Source organism: Dermacentor silvarum, chromosome 1 (genome assembly GCF_013339745.2).
Source record: "Dermacentor silvarum isolate Dsil-2018 chromosome 1, BIME_Dsil_1.4, whole genome shotgun sequence".
In the NCBI taxonomy this organism is placed as follows: Eukaryota; Metazoa; Arthropoda; class Arachnida; order Ixodida; family Ixodidae; genus Dermacentor; species Dermacentor silvarum.
This window is the reverse complement of record NC_051154.1, coordinates 391,141,370-391,159,608: the sequence shown is the minus strand read 5'-3', so window position 1 is coordinate 391,159,608 and position 18,239 is coordinate 391,141,370. Positions and strand designations below refer to the sequence as shown.

Here is an 18,239-nt window from a genome sequence, read left to right as displayed (position 1 = left end):
CATGTCCGAAGCTATTGAGCTATACAAGAGAATGTGTATGTTGGGTGAGTAATTCTGCAGTTACAGTTACATCTTGAGAATGTGTTAGTTTGAACTGTGAAACTTGCCATCAGCACAAAATAGGGCATGGGGTTTTATCAAAAATCGAAGTATCTAACCAATAAAATATTTTATACAAATGTGCTTTAGTGTTACGAGTATCGGTCAAAGAAATAACACTTCATATCTATTGCAGGTGCAGATTGGTGTAGGCTTTGTGATGCCTTATAACAGTGGCAATATATTTAAAGTGTACATCAGATACCAAGTGTGCATTTGATGTGGACCTGTGGACGCCAGCAGAAGCTGGTGAAAGAAGCCTGACTGGGCAGGCCTGCCGCATAGTATGGATTCAACCGGAAAGCTTGCGGCAACACCAGAGAAAATGGTTGCTGTGAAGAGTAACTGAACAGTTACCTGAATTAAGGCATTCACTACTTCATATCAGAAAGTTATCTGGATGAGTAGTGTTGACACAGCAAAAAGAAATGCCAAACAAAGATTGATGCCAGTGCCTAATGTTTATTGTCTTAAAGACAAGTGAGATTTCAGCACCTTATGTTCCTTGAAAAGTGTAATGCAGACTTGACATGATCGACCATAGTTTTCCATGCTGCAGCATTCATCTTAATGCTCTTGAAAAAAATGTTTCTGAGGAAAATTAATTTGGTTCTGACGCAGCATGGCAAATTATGTGATCTGAAAAGAAGGTATTTAAACCACTGTCTTTCCAATGTGGTGACGGTGGTGATCTATTTGCTGCGTTATAATCTGCAACATTCAGAGCCAGGCGATTTCTAAGCACACCTGTCTTATTATTGAAATTTGTGACATGTGTCATATCAGTACGTTTGGCTTACTTGCAGCGATTTCGTTTTATTTGAGAATAGAAATGAAGAATTGCTACACAAAGAAAGCACCTCGCACATTAGTGGCATATCAGTTATAAAATGGATATCTGTATTTGTCCTGTAAGCCTGCGATAAATTATGCTTGTTGTCGACGCGAAAAAAAAGCAAGGCACTGAGGCATCATACAAAGTTTCAGCACTCGCCTCCAGCTTGGATTAGAGCAGACGACTACACAGTGTGACTATAACTAGCCTTTTCATTTCTGTGCAATTTCAATTTCTTTATAAATCTAACGGCGAGTAACTCTTGTTTTGGCACCCACAAACAGTCTCCCACAAATTCTATTTGCTGCAAGAATATGTTTATTAGAAACAAACGAGCATAACAGATTGCTTTGTTTTATTTTTAGTCACTTCCTTAGGCTTCTTTACATTGAAGATGTATTGCAGGTCAGCTTATAAAAAAACAATATGGTATTTGAACAGTGATACACAAAGACATTGATTGGAAATGTTGCATTGTCGACAGCACAGAAAATCAAGGACTAAGAAAAGAATACAAAATTGTTGCTGTCTAAACTGAAGGTTTGTTTAGAAAGCCTTGGTGAATATGACGGCCTTGATATAAATGAAGAAAATTTCTTGAAGGGGGCCCCTAAACATAACATCTGACATAGTTGATATTTCAAAGAAATGTGCGCATAATGTAGAGAATGCCATGGATATAACATCTGACTAGTTCATATTTCAACGAAATGTGCGCATGATGTAGAGAATTCATGGAATGCCATGACCATAGCCTGGTGGATGCGGCAGTGCTATGTGCTGTGGGAATGCCACAAATTAAAAGAAAAAAACTGATGTACTGGTCTCCTGGCCTTTCTGGCATTGCCTCTGTGCATCACGATTTCAACAGGGTGTTCCAGGTGACCTCGGCATTAGGAGCAAAAGCTGTCAACCAGTCAATCATCGAGGAACGACAGAACCGACATGACGAGAGCAAATTTTGTGTTCTGAGAATGCCAGAGGGGGGTCGCCCATTGTGCAACACTGAAGCGTTTCTGAAGGTTCCATTCAGCTATCTTCATGGGGAGAGTGATTAGGGGCAGACAATGGAGGAACCTTACTTCTGCCGTGCAATTCAATTCATAGCTTTAGCTGCACTTTGTGATGTAGTATGAGGGCACGAGTAACGAGTGTAGCGAAGGAGTGAGAAACAGTGATGGCTTATCAGCGGTTTATCAAATGCCTTTACTTGTGCTATTACTGGTGCGCTATGTCAAAAAATTATCGCACCTTACGTTCATGTGCACTACAGTTCTCGCTTATTGTATTACCAGAACTCACTGCACTGGTTTGTTTGATTTGTCTTTCTTTACTACTCTGTAACCATTCCCCTCTTTAATGCCATATGGCCCTGAGGGTATTTGTAAATAAATAAATAAATAAATAAATAACAATCGCAGATATAACGAATTATTGGTTTAAAATGACCGCATTTTATTGCATTTATGATTTTCTGACCATGCCTGTTCAAACTGCGTCCGCATATAATGAAAATATTCAATAGCACCGTACTGTTAAAACAAACATGTCAAATCCGATCGCAGTAAAAGGAGGGTGCACACCAAATTCTGAAGTTTGCAATTGCGATGGCGACTTGGCGCATCCCCTGCACCAGTTTAGTCATGACGATAATAAAACGGCGAAGATGAGTGAGTGCTGCACGTGGATTTTAGAAGTCACTAGGAAATTCACGCTTTTTCAACCGTGCAAGGGTAATCATGCTTTCAAGGCATTTCTCCAGTGTGCTTCAGAACGAGGCCATGCAGTGTATAATGGTTGTGGCCTTTGAAGACCGGCGCACATGGCTCACACAGGTCACGTCTGCTCTGTTCTCAGTGTGACGCTGCTTACAATCTCGGAGGCCACGATGGCACTCATTTTTGCACTGTTCTGTGCATGGTACTGCGCCTATTTGAACCAATTTCGTGCTTTCTCCATCAATTTCTTTATTGGAAGGTTAATTGTATAAAATATGACTGCTTGCTGCCCACAAGGTGGGGAAATTTTATTAGTTTAGTATCTTGACAGAAAGGTTAATTTCGTGGTAAGAGTGGGTTTAACCCGATTTTTATAATGCTTGCTCGAGGTACAGAAATGGGAAATTATGGGGTTTTATCAGAAATCAAAGGACTAACCTATACAATATTGTTTTATGCTAGTGTGTTTTAGGATTACAATTACTGGTCAAAGAAAAATATACTTTCAATCTGTTGCAGGTGCAGATTGGTGTGCGATTTGAGATGCCAGTCAAGTGGTATTACATACTAAAGTGTACCTCCGAAGCCAGGTGCGCATTAGGTCTGGCACAGTACCTGTGGACACCACCACAAGTTGGGGAAAGAAGCCCGACTGGGCAGGCCTGCCGGACTATCTCTGATGCATCTGGGAAGCTTCTGGCAACACCAGAGAAAGTGGTTGCTGTGAAGAGTAAGTGAACATTCACCTCATTTAAGATGCTTAACTGTATATCTGAAAGTTATCTGGATGAGTTAACATTGATGTACACACAATGGAAAGAAGTGTCAAAGAAAGAATGATGCGAGTGCCTATACATGTCTTTTTCTTAAGCCGTATATATGCACTGTCAAAGCAGCATAGGATAATTTCGAGATATTGGTTTCTTGCGAAAGCTGTCTGCAGTTTCCCCTATAATCCGTTTCAATGGCAAGCAATCAAGAAAGTCAGGTGGCTACATGTGCCTTATTTGAGCATAAAGATGAGGAAAGAATTATTACACAAAGAAAGCACCTCGCACACTATTGGCATGTACGCTATGACATGGATAGTTAAGCTTGACCTGTGTGAAGCTTCCTATAATTTTTTATGCCTGTCATCAGTGCCCTAAAAAAATCAAGGTGCTAGCCATCATGCAGAGTTCTAGAACTCGCGGCCAGCCTGGATTAGAACGGATGACAACATAGTGTGGCTGTAATGCCTAGTTTTTCTGTGCAGTTTCAGTTGTTTTATGAATGAAGTGCCGGTAACTCTTGTACTGCCATCAAGTCTGCTGCAAATACCGTTTGTTGCTAAAATGGCTTTTAGGAACAAATGAGCATAAGAGATTTCTCTGTATTTTAAGATGCTTCCTTAAGCTTTTTTACATTGAAGATGTAGGCTAGCTTAGCAAGGAAGCTATATGGGGTTTCAAAAGAACACTAAAACATTTGTTGCCATCATTGCAGCTAAATAAATCATGGAAACCAGCCATGACTACGGCTTGTACATTAAAAAAATTTTATGCCTACATGGCTAATGCTAAAGTTACGGCCCGCTTCCTCGCCCACTGCATGAGTTACAGACTGCGAGCAACAGGCTAACGGTAGCAGATGAGAGAACTTGCACATTGCAGGTCTCCTGCAGACATCTTAGGTTAGCAGCGCGACAATCTACATGGAAGCGAGAGAAGGGATAGGAAAGAGCGCTGACTTACAACAATTTTATTGTGCACATAACCAAGGTTTAAATACCACGCTAAGGCACAAAAGAAAAAACAGAAAATTAGCACGTATTCAGGACTAGGCTTCCAACATACAATATGCAAATCATGTGGTTAAATATTGCACTTCTTTGTCGCACAGTGACAATGAAGGGGCACTAACACAGCGCTCCCCAGATTTGTGAATTTTGAGCGCTTCAATAATTTCTCTAGTGTGTTTGTTTTTGTTGCGACTGATCATTTGTGCACTATCAAACAAGGGTTTGCAACAGTGGTCTCTGCAATGAATGCCAAGATGACCAGAAGCGGAGTTGAAAACATGATTGTTATGCTCCTTTAATTGTTCATTGAGACAGCGTCCCGTCTGACTAATGTATTCTCGGCCGCAGGAAAGAGGAATGTTGTAAACAACACCTACAGCTCACATGACAAAGCGATTATTATGGTTGGTTCTGCAGCAATTTTTTCTTTCTTTAGGATTACAGTTGACCTGCCTGCATAAGCGTGACGGCTTATGTGGTGCCATAAAGACAACATCGACACCAGCACGCCGACCAACTTTCTTGAGATTATGGGACAATGTGTGGATGTAAGCGATGACGGTGACTCTCTTCCTGGAAATGGAAGAATCTGGGTTGTTAGCTTTTTCTTGCTTTTGCAAGCTTCCAGCTACTGACGTCAGCAGACTGCCCGGGTCGCCCGATTTCTCAAGTCTCTGGGCCTGTTTCCCGAAACTGGTTTCCATTAAGTGGTGACAGGATTTTGAAAGGTGAATTAGTGAAGCATAGGCTAACGATTCCTCGCTTGATGAGCTTTGAATGGGCTGAGTTAAAAGGTAAAAGAGCTTTGCAAGCTCTGGGTTCATACATCCAGCACAGCTAGTTGTTCCTAAAAATGAGTCTGAGGTCTAAAAACCTAATCGAGTCGGCAACTGGCAGCTCATGGGTTAAGACAAATGGATGAAGACATTCTTTAAACAGCGATAAAGCATCACAGCAGCTAGTTTTGACAGTGTCGGCGTCAGTATCTAAAAGAACCAAAAAGTCATCTACAAACCTAAAACTTTTTCCACGAAAGACGGAAGGAGTTTGGAAAGTGCACAGCCATTAGTGGCTAGCAACATGTCACTCAGCATGGGCGCTATGCATGAACCGATGCAAACCCCGCCCCTTTGTAGATACGTCTTCCCGCCGTGCGCTTTCCAAACGCCTTCCGTCTTTCGTGGAAAAAGTTTTTCGGTTTGTAGATGATTTTTTAGTTCATTTAGATACTGACGCCGACACTGTCGAAACTAGCTGCCGTGATGCTTTATCGCTCTTTAAGGAATGTCTTCGTCCATTTGTCTTAACCCATGAGCTGCCAGTTGCCAACTCGATTAGGTTTTTAGACCTGACTCATTTTTAGGAACAACCAGCTGTGCTAGATGTATGAACCCAGAGCTTGCAAAGCTCTTTCACCTTTTAACTCAGCCCATTCAAAGCTCATCAAGCAAGGAATCGTTTGCCTATGCTTCACTAATTCCTTTTCAAAGTCCTGTCACCACTTAATAGAAACCAGTTTCGGGAAACAGGCCCGGAGACTTGAGCAATCGGGCTACCCGGGCAGTCTGCTGACGTCAGTAGCCGGAAGCTTGCATAAGCAAGAAAAGCTAACAACACAGATTCTACCACTTCCAGGAAGAGAGTCACCGTCATCCCTTACATCCACACATCCCATAATCTCAAAAAAGTTGGTCGGCGTGCTGGTGTCGATGTTGTGTTTTCGGCACCACATAAGCTGTCACGCTTATGCAGGCAGGTCAACTGTAATCCTAAAGAAAGAAAAAATTGGTGCAGAACCAGCCATAATAACCGCTTTGTCATGTGCACTGTAGGTGTCGTTTACAACATTCCTCTTTCATGAGGCCACGAATACATTGGTCAGACGGGACGATGTCTCAATGAACGATTAAATGAGCATAATATTCATGTTTTCAACTCCGTTTCTGGTCATCTCGGTATTCATTGCAAAGACCACCGTTGCAAACCCTTATTTGATAGCGCACAAATTATCAGTCGCAACAAAAGCAAGCATACTAGAGAAATTATTGAAGCGCTCGAAATTCTCAAATCTGGTGAGCGCTGTGTCAGTGCCCCTTCATTGTCACTGTGCGATAAAGAAGTGCAATATTTAACCACATGATTTGCATATCGTATGTTCCAAGCCGAGTCCTGAATACGTGCTACCTTTCTGTATTTTTTTTTCTTTTGTGCCTCAGCGTGGTATTTAAACCTTGGTTATGTGCGCAATAAAATTGTTGTAAGTCAGCGCTCTTTCCTATCCCTTCTCTCGCTTCCATGTAGATCTTCGCGCTGATAACCTAAGATGAAACTTTACCAACACGCCTGTTCAGCCACCCTTGCGTTAGAGACAGTCTAGCCAAGTCATGGCTCTCGAAATCTGACAGAAATTTGTGTGGTTGAAGAGCAGACAAATTATGCGAAATCGGAAGCAATATAAGTCCGCCTGACGGTGCTTCGAATGCAGCTGCAGTTTGACTAAACTTTCCAGTAAAGCCAAACTCCTCATGAGAAGAGACGTGGCTTTGGCAAACACCTACTGAAATCCCATGCGACTCAGCAAAACAGTGTGATGCACGTGGATGCATTCTCACTGCAAATAAATCTGCTCTGCCATGCGCGCTGGGTAGCATATTTGTGTGTAATATATGCTGCACTGTATTATTTGAAACTTGTTGAATCTTTTGCAGCAGATTTCCTACATTCACTTATTACTACAAATGGTTTCAAAAACAATTTATTTCTATATTCATTGCACTCTCCTTTTAGACTGCCTGGAGAAGTACATCGGGGAACATCCGATGGGGCCACCAGCACCACCTCCAGAGCACCCACCGCCTTGCTTCTGTAAGGAAGCACCTTTGGAGCTTCTTCACAGAAGCGGGCACGAGGGCAAGTGAGTATGGAAGACCTGAATCGCCTTAACCTATTGCATTTTTTCAATAAAGTGTGAAGATATGGAACATATTATGGTGCTATACATTGATTCCTTAAGGCATCAAAATGTAACGGCATACTTGGCCACATGTAGATACAGACTGCACACTTTGCAAGACTCAAGCACGCATGAAGATAGCCCATCATGAGCTTCTTAAGTGCAATGGCTGCTCCTTCGATTCATTACACAACTTGCATTTGACCTGATGTGCCCACTGTTATACCCAGCATTCCACCCATCACCTGACATTCCACCCATCGCCCGGCATTCCACCCATCGCCCGGCATTCCACCCATCGCCCGGCATTCCACCCATCGCCCGGCATTCCACCCATCGCCCGGCATTCTACCCATCGCCCGGCATTCTACCCATCACCCAGCATTCCACTCATCACCCAGCATTCTACCCATCACCCAGCATGCCCACTGCCCAGCATGCCCATTACCACAATCCACCGTGATGATGGATGATGGATTCCAGCATGCCCAGCATCGGGCAAATTTTCAATAGGGTTGTCACAAATTACAATATCATTGGTGCAATAATATACTGCAAGTTCATAAGACATAGGAAGGATTTGCCTATGCTATAATTTGTGATTCATAGAAATGCAGACCTGCACATTGGAAATAATATGAAAGCGTCATGTGAACGAATAAGAGAAGGCTCATTGCTCGATCTCTTACTGAACAGTCGACTAAACTTGTCGTTCACCTGTCATTTTGTGAATTATTATTTAAAAATATTAAATACGCTAAAAATATTTAGCACTTGACTAAATCCACCGTACGCAACGCCCAAAATTTGTCGTGTCCGGGCTCATAAACTTCGGAACAGTCAGTGCTCGGCCACTGCAGGATGCAATGTTCCAGGTGCCTTCGTCGGCTTCGGACTCTTCCGATTCATCTTCTGTAGCTTGCTCTGTATTCAGTTCCACGCGCCTGCAATGAGGACACCGCAGTGTTGACAGGGGCACCACTTTAATGGTTTTGCACTGTATTCAGATTACAAGAATTTATGATAATCTCTTCAGACAAACATTTCTGATGTATCTGCTCTTCTACCCTCCTACAAAACAAAATAACACCTCACTGCATCTTGCACAGATAAAAGGCAGTATCCATGGTGCTTTGTCGTAATGACAATGCTCGGGCGCTGTTTTGCTCATCGCTGGCAGTGAAGGAATGTGACAACTTATGCTGCATCACACCGTTTCTCATCGCAAGTGATTTCAATTGCACTAGAGGAATGCGGCCAATTAAATCACAATTCTCTCTTGAAGCAAATCATAAGAAGCAAACAAACAATGGCACCAAGGACAACATGGGGGAAATTACTTGTACTTACTAAATGAATTAAAGAAATGATAAATTAATGGAATTATTTATCATTTCTTTAATTTCTTTAATGGGATCGTGTGAACGAGGTTCTGCTGTATCAACATGACTTACTTGTGAGTGGATGCGAGTATGTACCTGAATTAGTGGAAGTAAGTGGAAGCAAGTATGAGGGTGAGTGACTATAGTGTAACTAGAAAAGCGGCTATGAACGTGAGTGGCGATCATTTGTAGTGGCATCAGTGAGTACTGATGAGTGAGTGCATATAAGCACGAGTACATAGCCTGCAAACACAATGGTGAGTGAGTATATATGCCGCAAGTCCTGCTCAACATGGCTTTAATCCCCGAACACCAATTCATATACCATAATGCACTGAAATATTCAAAGCGGTCAACTCTTCATATCACAATTTAATTAAGTTTAGGAAAAAGTATGAGTCAAGAAAAACTTCACGGGAACCCTGTTCTGTTCAAAATGCTCGGAAAGTTATTCCAACATTTATACATTAAAAGCGGACTGCCATATTGGTTAAAGAAGGGTCATTTTCTTTCTACAATGCTGCCAGTTGCAGGTTCTTGGCATTACACACTCGGTGTCATCTCTACTAGATAATGCCAGCTGTCAGACAATCTGAAACAGAGGCCTTCTTCGTGAAGCCTTTGTTTGCAATTCCTTAGTCCACAGAGGCAAAAATAAAGTATTTTTTCTCTTGAACTAACATTACGCAAGTTGCGCATGTTAAGTGTTTTGAATTTAACCAAGTTTCGAATTCAAATCAATAAACAGACTCCTCTTAACCTTGTTAAATTGAGGTTTAATGCATTGCTTCAGCAGTTTAGAAGTGGTACTGCTACCTTTCGTTCAAGCCGTCTTCCACAGCTTCCTCTTCTATTTCACGAAGACAACCCTGCCACCTGGACTGATTCAGCTGTACTTAATTCCCTTCTCGCATTACAACACCGACAGCCAGCACCGGCGCAAAGTACAAGAACGCGTTTGTTGGCAGAGTAGACGCCGCCCCCCCTCCCTCCCGCGCTGCCTTCCCGCTTTCCTAATTTCGCGTGGGAGATTACGTTGCCAGTTCCCCTTGCGCCCGGTTGCGAGATACGCATTTGGTACCACAGCGCAGCGTCGCCCCCCCTCCCTTCCTCCCTCCCATACCCCCACGGCCTTTCGCGCTACGGAAGTCGCGTTTGCCCTCCGCCGTGCGTTCGCTCTCCGTGAAAGCCCACAGGAGACGGCGCGCGGCGACGATTTTATCGCCCTTGGACTTTATACGGAACCTCAAGGCGACAGCGACGCCGACGGCAAAAATCCACTTGAATTGTCCATATAATTGCTATCGCAATAATATGCAGTGAAATTGTGATAATTTAAACCTCTTCATTGCGACGGTGCATGTGCCGCAAATTGAGTGTTTCGCGATCGGCACGAAATTTCGCGATCGGCACGCGCTTTGGGTTAAGCGTTGGCTGCAATGTGCCAAGAGTGCTGTAACAGCGGCGCGAAATGCATTCTCTCGTGAAGTGGACACTTTATTTCCCGCCTTCGCTACGTCTCAACCTTTGCATCGCGAATATTTCCGTGACGATGTTTTCGGTTTCGTTCGCGGCTTTGTCATTTGGCGTACGTATATACATGCTAATTTCCCGTCAACGAAGTTCCACCACAATGAAATTTGTCGAGTAACCCGTGAATTTCGTTTAAGCGGGACTCGACTGCATTATTGAGAAGGTTCCCGCGATCACGAGATCTGGCAATAGCTATTGTGGATCCAGCTGCTTGAGATGACGCTGCAGGACATTACCGAAGTGGAGTGAGTTTTCACTGCTTTTGACACAAGACTGTAGTGCAATATTATTTGGCTCACATGTTCACAGGGGTCCCGTTAACAGATTGGCAACGTTTTCTTGCTAGCATGTTAAAAAAGTATTACAGGGTCACCTTAAGGTGCAGCCAATGCATGATACACGGCCGTTCTTGCATTTCACCACCATCGAAATGCGGCCACCGCGGCAGGGATATGATCCCGCACCCTTGAGCTTAGCTGTGCAATGCCACAGCCCCTACGCCATCTCCGACTGGTTTTATACAAGAATAACCTCCACTATCAAGAATAGCGGCGTTTTTTGCAAATAAAACTTGAACCGATCAAAATATGCCACTATTACGCCCATAAGTTTTGTGCATTTAACTGCAGTGGGGAAGGTAAAAATATTGCACTAAATCAGACAACCATGAAAAGGAATGCAAAAAGTATTTGTAGGAAGCGAAAGATAAACATCAGAGAGCCAACACTTGAATGACAGCAAATTGATCAATGCACTAGAGCTTCCTTGGACATTTGGACAATGCAAAGACCCGTGCAGACAAAAAGGCATGATTACCCTGCGGTAGAGCTGAAGCCGTGTGATCTCGCAGGCATTGCGGACGCGAATTGCCAACTCCCGGTCAGCACTATCGCATTGCTTGCGCAGCTCCTGCTCCAAGTGTTTCGCCAAATCCTTGTAGTCTTTGACTTGGGCTTCGCTTACGGCAGCCATCTCCTGTGCCCACTTCAGCTGGCCCCTGATATCCTCCAGGTGCCGCTCGAGAGCCTCGATGGTCTCAAAGAGCTCCTCAGCCTCATCTGCATCCAAGGCCGCAGATGCTGTCACGTCCTCAGCCATATTTGGCGCATGGGAACCGTCACGAAACCCTTCGCCTCCACTTGCACGGTGCCAACGCTCAGTCAGGCGACGAACAGCCTCCTTGCAGTGAACAAGGCGCGATTCCAGCTGCAGGGGCACCACTTCAATGGCAACGGCCGAGAACTTCAGCGCATTCAGCGACTCCTCGAGCGTAGACATGGCTGGGCAGATATTGACAACCAGAGAAACTTGCCCACCTGTAGTCAAGTAGGCTTGCATCACCTGGGAAGAAGAGAAGTGCAGTCGAGGACGGCAGAAAATTAGGTGGGGTGATGAAGTTAGGAAATTTGCAGGCGCAAGTGGGAATCGGCTAGCGCAAGACAGGGGTAATTAGAGATCGCAGGGAGAGGCCTTCGTCCTGCTGTGGACATAAATTAGGCTGATGATGATGATGTTGGACAGTAGCGGCGCTGTTTGATCTACGCCACAACACCCTCACCGCAGCCGTGAACCTCCTCTTTTCCTCCCCCAGTTTCGCGGAGCCAGAGCATCCGCCACGCTGAATCGCTGCAGCACTCAATACTACCTCGTCAGGTGACTCTGACGTCACGAAATGGCACGAAACTTGCTTTCGCGCGCTTTTAGTTCCTCCCGCCCGCCATGCGCCTTCCAATTGGTGGTCGCCCTGCCGCTCCGAACGTGTGTTTTCTAGGGTTCTCCGTCTTTCCGCAGGAATGTGAGCTTCGTTCTCCGTGGAAATGCTTTACTGCTGCGCGTTTCAATGCAGCAGCTGGTCAGAGAAAGGGCTAGCATTGTTTTCTTGTCCCCAAGGAGAACGGAATGTCGTGCGCCGGAACAGATGCTCCATACCATCGGGTGTGAGCATTTCGCCTCTTTTATGCACGTCGTTCTTTGCGGGCTGAATCTTACAGCTTTCCATATATTTGTGGGTGAAGTTGCACGGAGATTTTAATGGTCTTTGCATAGCCGGACTCTTCGTTCAGTTCAATGCAGAGCACCTATAACTCTGCATAGATTGAGTCGCTGAACTTTTTGTTCACTCGTGGTGCCGTGACGAATATTTTTTTGTGCTTTTTCGTGTGCTTTAGTGTTCAAATATATGCAATTTATAAGTTAATGCATGTAACTCCTATTTTGTAATTGTGTGTGTGTGTGTGCGCGTGTGTGTGCCTACCTGTGTGTATATGCGTGCGTGCGTGTCTGTGTGTGTGCGTTCCTTGCGCCTGATGCTTGCGAAGCCAAGGAACGTTTTTGCTTTGATTGCGTGCTGCTTGAATCATTACAAAGTTTCAATACGGCGAACATTGTTCTATTTTTTTTGTTTACGTACACTTTCGAAGGCATGAACTGCAATATATAAATAGATGAGTGGCGTTTCCTTTTAGTTACATGCATAGTAAAAATTTGCATGCTTGCGCCATCCCACTTTCCTTTCCAAGAGTACAAACAAATTCAAATGGAAGAAATTTGCTTCTTACCATGGGTATACTCAGATCACTGTGATGTTTCAGTTCCATCTTTTTAGTACGTTTTAAGCTTTTGTGCTTTAAGCCAGTATGCTATAACCTTTTAAGTGTGTTATCGACTTGTTAGCTCCAGTGATGATGCACATTTATAACTTTGCTCTTGGTGCAGCAGTTTTTCCCAAAGAAATGCAGGTAGCGAAAGTTACTGTCATCCATAAAGGGGGTGACGCATCAAACTTGTCTAACTTTCGAGCAATCTCGATTCTTCCAGTGTTATCAAAAGGCCTAGAAAAAGTGATGTATATCAGAATTAACAAGTTCTTAATGAAACATGTTGTCTTATCTGATTGTCAATTCTGTTTCTGATATAAAATGTCCACAGAAGCAGCATTGATGAAGCAAAAGGACATTATAATTGATGGATTTGAAACAAAACAATTAGTACTCTGGATATATGTAGACTTTTCGAAAGCTTTTGATCTCCTAAATCACGACCTACTAATACAAAAACTCCAACACTATGGAATAAGAGGAAATAGCGTAAGATTATTGGAGTCCTACCTGAAACACTGAAAACAGATGGTTGTTCACAACCGTGCATTTTCCGGACTATCACCCATCCGATACGGTGTACCAAAAGGAAGCATTTTAGGGCCTGTTCTGTTCCTTCTTTATATTAATGATATTTTTTGCCCCAGTTGCAGTAAATATCATAGCATACGCCGATGAGTTAACCATGTTAATTTCAGGTAAAACAGAACAATATGTATTTAATAAAGGCAATTATTTTTTGGAATACTTGCGGCAATGGGCACTCAAAAACTGCTTGAAGCTTAATACAAATAAAACTAAAGGCATTTTGTTTAGACCGAAAAACAGAATACATCACTCTAAGTTTGATCTTGTTTTAGGGAATAGCAAAATTGAGATAGTACCAGCTGTAAAAAGCCTAGGCGTGGTTTTTACTGAATCACTTAGTTGGAATGCGCATGTCGATAGCGTAAGGTGAAGAACAAACAGAATAAACGGTATAGTAAATCGTCATAGACTCGTACTTCCTCAGCAGGCAAAGATCTTGATATATAATGCATATATACTACCAATTATTTCCTACTGTTTTACGATATGGGGCAAAATGAAGAAACAAAATGAACAAAAAGTTCTAGTTGCTCAAAAACAATACGTCTGATGGCGAATGTACCATGGTACACACACACTAACTCGTACTTCACTGCTTTTCATATCCTCAAAGTCACCGAGTTGTATCTCTACAAGTTACTGATCATGTACAAAACCGCAGTTCTGGGTAATAATCTTCTTCTTTCTGGTGTTTTACGTGCCAAAACCAGTTCTGATTATGAGGCACGCCGTAGTGGAGGGCTCCGAATTAATTTTGACCACCTGGGGTTCTTTAACGTGCACTACAACGCAAGCACACGGGCGTTTTTGCATTTCGCCACCATCGAAATGCGGCCGCCGCGGCCTGGATTCGATCCCGCGACCTCGTGCTCAGCAGCGCAACGCCTTAGCTGACTGAGCCACCCCGGCGGGTCAGTTCTGGGTAATAATGACCGACTCTTGTCCTTATTCAAACTAAACTATCCCATACCTGCTTACAATACCCGAAATTCTGTCCAACGGTGCCAACCTTTTTGTCGCACTACATATTGCAAACAGTCTCCATCGTATGTCTTACCGAGGTACCTTAATATTCTTCATGCAAATAACAGCTTTGTTGAACAAATTTCAAAGGGTATGCTGATTAACCAACTTTATATGTTTGAAAAGGTTTAGCAATTATTTCTCTGACCTGTTTTAGCTGATGAGTTTTGTACGTATATTTTCTTTCTTTATACAAATGGTTGTAATCTTGGCCTACTGATACCAGTACGTCTCAGTAGAAGTGTCTGTTAGATATGTGATTTATATTTTATTTGGTTTGCTTGTGTTTTTTTGACCGATGCAAGTATGTAAGTCTCAGTGAATTTTAAGTTGCAGTCTTACAATCGTTGGTGTTGCTGTTTGTCCATTTTGTGCGTACAATGCATGTGTCTGAATGACGTGTGACCTACGGGCGCAGGGCGTTTCTAAAGCTGCAAAAAGCAGCTGTTTGCTCGGCGTCCGCTCTTTGTGTTCAAACTGTACCACAAAGAGAAATCAACTTGTATTGTATCTTACGAACAATCAGTTCTAGGCGAAAGTATTGCAAGCCAATGGAAATGAAAAACTGAAGCCCAACGCAGCTCCTTATTTGTTCTCGGATCGGCCGGCGTCAAAGGAAAGAAAGCTCCCGGCGAAGAGGTGCAAAGTTTGCAAGAAATGCTCGAAAAAATGTAGGACACTCTTCAATGATATACTTATAAATTATAGCATTCGTCCTCGCACCGTAATTACTCAATGAAACACAATGGACGGCGAAATACGGTTGTTTGAAATGAGACATGTGGAACAGGGATTAACAAAGAGATACACACACACACCGCGCTGAAATACGGAGTATATTACAGTTCATTTGCCATATATATGCCGTAGTTAACGTGCCACTTTTTTTCGAACCTCCTACCGGTTCGGTCCGCAGCCTTCATCGCCGCCTAGATCATTCTGTAGTTCAGTGCCATCAGTTATAAAACACTGGTAGTGATTTTCGTCGTGGAAAATGTGCGAATAAGAATTATTTTGTTGAATTAAGCCAAACAATTATCCTCTTTCCTGCAAATAGGCTTATGAACGTGAGTTGGTATGCGAAAGTAAAAAGTCAATTAACAACCGCTCAATGATATCTTGCCAGCAGACATGAAGTAAACAGCCATACGCACGGAAGTGAAGTTACGTATCGGGCTTGTACGTATTATCCGCGGATGCTCTTAAAGTACAATTCACGCGCTTTTCATAATCTCCCTGAATTCTGATAAACATTACATCTTGAATTGTGTAAATTATCAAGTGCCGTAGTCTTAGAAGTTTCCGTGTGAGCAAACGTCTTTTGTTTTCTTTTTTTCGTCGTTTCATCGTGACGGAATACAGGCGCTTGCGTTAAGTTCTACAATGGCTTTTTCGGAAACACAGCATGTATTTTGCACAGTGGCCTTGGCACAAAGGCTTTTAGCCCCCTACTTTCGGCGAATTCACTTTAAATAAACTAACATTTCGTCTTGCTTGCGTTCTTTGAGCTTTTGAAGAGCCACGATTATGAAACAAATTGTCGTGGATATTGTTACGCGCTATTCCCGCGCACTGAAGCACCTATCCTGCCGAGGATTGAAGAATGCGCCAGAAAGACGGTGAAGACGACGATCAGAGTAGTGCTCGTATGGTGGTTCTGGCATCTTGCCTGCAGCCGTCTCTCTCTGCATATATTTTGTAAATATAACTTCTCTATCGCTTTTGGCTACTCTCATCCCCGTGGGGATATTCTACGCTACTTACATTATGTGCGCTCTTTACACCTCCGCGTTTCGGACAGCCCAAGTGGCGACAGAGGCGAAACGCTCAGCCACTGCTTGGTACTCATTTTCTTCGGAGCGCTTGTATTTATCGAAGCCTCTTCAAAAAAATGTCACGACGTTCTATCGGAAGCGTACTTTCGCCATTACAGTTTCACAAGGGATAAATTCCCGTACAACTCTTCAAAAGGCCGAGTAAACAAGCGCACGCATTGATGCTAATGCGGCTGCAGCGAGCCACTGGAGGGTTCGGCGTCCCATGCGCACCGCGCCGCCCCGGGGAGAGGAGGAATCCCAGGAGAATTGAGGAGGAAAGCGCGCGAGCGGAGGAGAGTGTCGCTAACTTCAAGATCAAGGGGTTTTAGGTGGATTGGGCCGCATCAAGGTCGCGCCGTTGGAAACTGCTGGCGATACTGCTTGGCAGGGTCATTCGTACTACTTCGAGCGCTTTTAATTGCGTGTGGACCACTCAAATGGTGTTGATAATTCCTAATGGCATGTATTTATGCCTTAAGAATAAATTCCTATCTTTTCTTCTTTTTTATTTTTTAATGCCCTCGGTGATTGCACGTGCATTGCTGCCGCAGTATCAGCTTTCATTCTACTATATTATTGTACGGCGCCCTTTGGAGAAGAAATATTTTTCTCGTTCTTCAAGCAGCATGCATCTCTCGTCTGTATTGTTGCGCATATAGTGTTCCATGAGTAGGTCTTGCGAAACGCAGACGAAGAAACATATGTAACCTTCCTGCTTGCCGCTTCAAACAAGTAAAGCATATCTGCCCCATCTGGCGCCTTGTAGGCAGATTTACGGGAAGCATTGTTATAGATTAAAAAAAAGACAGTAAACTGCAGCCATTCAAGTTTCCGCTTTCCTCGCGTAGGAAAGTGCGGAGTAATTGGTACGGGGTCATTTATTGCGGTCGGACCTCGAACGCAGAAAACAGTTTTAGTTAGTCATTCTATATGCCAATCTTTGGCCGTAAGCCGGTCGTGGAATTTTTTCCAGTCGATACTTCTAATAAAAAAAAGGAAAGAAAAGAAAGAAAGCCTTGCGGTAGCCTAATTAGTGGCTATATAGTGGATACGGCATTGCGCTGCTAAACTGGAGCTCGCGGGTTCAATCCAGCTCGCAGAATTCGATGGGAACGAAATGGAAAAAGAATCGTGTACTTCTATTTAGGTGCATGTTAAAGAACCCCAGGTGTTGAAAATCCGGATGCCTCTTAATCATATCGTGATTTTGCCACATAAGAGAGAAAATTTGTTTACAGTAAAAAAAAATGTGGTTGCGTTATTCAGCTTTTTTATAGGGGTGTACAGAAATTAAATTATTCTCGAGTCTGATTTCCGAGATAAACACGTTACGCTTATCCTATATTTCATACATAAAAGTAATGCCGTTCCCAAATGTATGACCACTAAACTCAGCAGCTTGTCTAATATAAACGGTAGCTTTCAGTTATCCGGTGCACTATCATAACGACTATGGTGGAACAATTAAAGGAATGGCATGTCTCACATACACGTAGAGAAATGTGCAGATCTGTTGCATTCGTTGAAGAAGATAAGTGTGGTACCACATGGGGCACCAAGATTAATAGATTGCAAACAAGGTTAGGCTGTGAAAAAAAGTTTTCCTTGTCTGAATCAAGTTAGCAGATTTACAGGCTGCCCCCAAACGGGGGCCTTTATAATGAATGACAGCTAGGAACTTGTTGAGCAGTACTTATTAAGACCCGTGCGTTAATTCTGTCAGGAATTGCGCCTCTGCGCAACAGCCACGACTCCCCGGCAGCACAATCATTCGGAATAACAGTCCTCTTTTGCATGGGTCACTCACCTTTGAGATTTCAACAGCGCTGTTATGCATTACATTCGTACGGAAACGACTATTCGGCGGCGTACAGTATATGAATAACACTTGTATATATAAAGATGGCTTTGCCT

General features: G+C 43.3%; 3 protein-coding genes across 3 annotated transcripts in view; 1 reads left to right on the top strand and 2 right to left on the bottom strand.

Annotated features, from left to right (window-relative positions):
• LOC119446365 (isocitrate dehydrogenase [NADP] cytoplasmic-like) overlaps positions 1-18,239 on the bottom strand; it is a 342,750-nt gene that overhangs the window by 286,909 nt on the left and 37,602 nt on the right. The gene's annotated exons all lie outside the window — the stretch shown is intronic.
• LOC125942477 (uncharacterized) lies at positions 3,181-7,413 on the top strand. Its single transcript, XM_049660664.1, has 2 exons — positions 3,181-3,382; positions 7,220-7,413. The coding sequence occupies exons 1-2, from the start codon at positions 3,196-3,198 to the stop codon at positions 7,348-7,350; spliced, it is 318 nt and encodes a 105-aa protein (XP_049516621.1). The 5' UTR covers positions 3,181-3,195; the 3' UTR covers positions 7,351-7,413.
• On the bottom strand, positions 7,931-11,609 carry LOC125942476 (uncharacterized). Its single transcript, XM_049660663.1, has 2 exons — positions 11,117-11,609; positions 7,931-8,329 (listed from the first exon to the last, which is right to left on the bottom strand). The coding sequence occupies exons 1-2, from the start codon at positions 11,576-11,578 to the stop codon at positions 8,291-8,293; spliced, it is 501 nt and encodes a 166-aa protein (XP_049516620.1). The 5' UTR covers positions 11,579-11,609; the 3' UTR covers positions 7,931-8,290.

Bases quoted from the DNA above. Each gene is read 5' to 3' on its own strand.
- LOC125942477 (XM_049660664.1), top strand. From the start codon at position 3,196: ATGCCAGTCAAGTGGTATTACATACTAAAGTGTACCTCCGAAGCCAGG. The intron at 3,383-7,219 runs GTAAGTGAACAT...CTCTCCTTTTAG, and splicing joins GAAAGTGGTTGCTGTGAAGA to ACTGCCTGGAGAAGTACATC.
- LOC125942476 (XM_049660663.1), bottom strand. From the start codon at position 11,578: ATGTCTACGCTCGAGGAGTCGCTGAATGCGCTGAAGTTCTCGGCCGTT. The intron at 8,330-11,116 runs GTAATCATGCCT...TCCTCATTGCAG, and splicing joins GGCTTCAGCTCTACCGCAGG to GCGCGTGGAACTGAATACAG.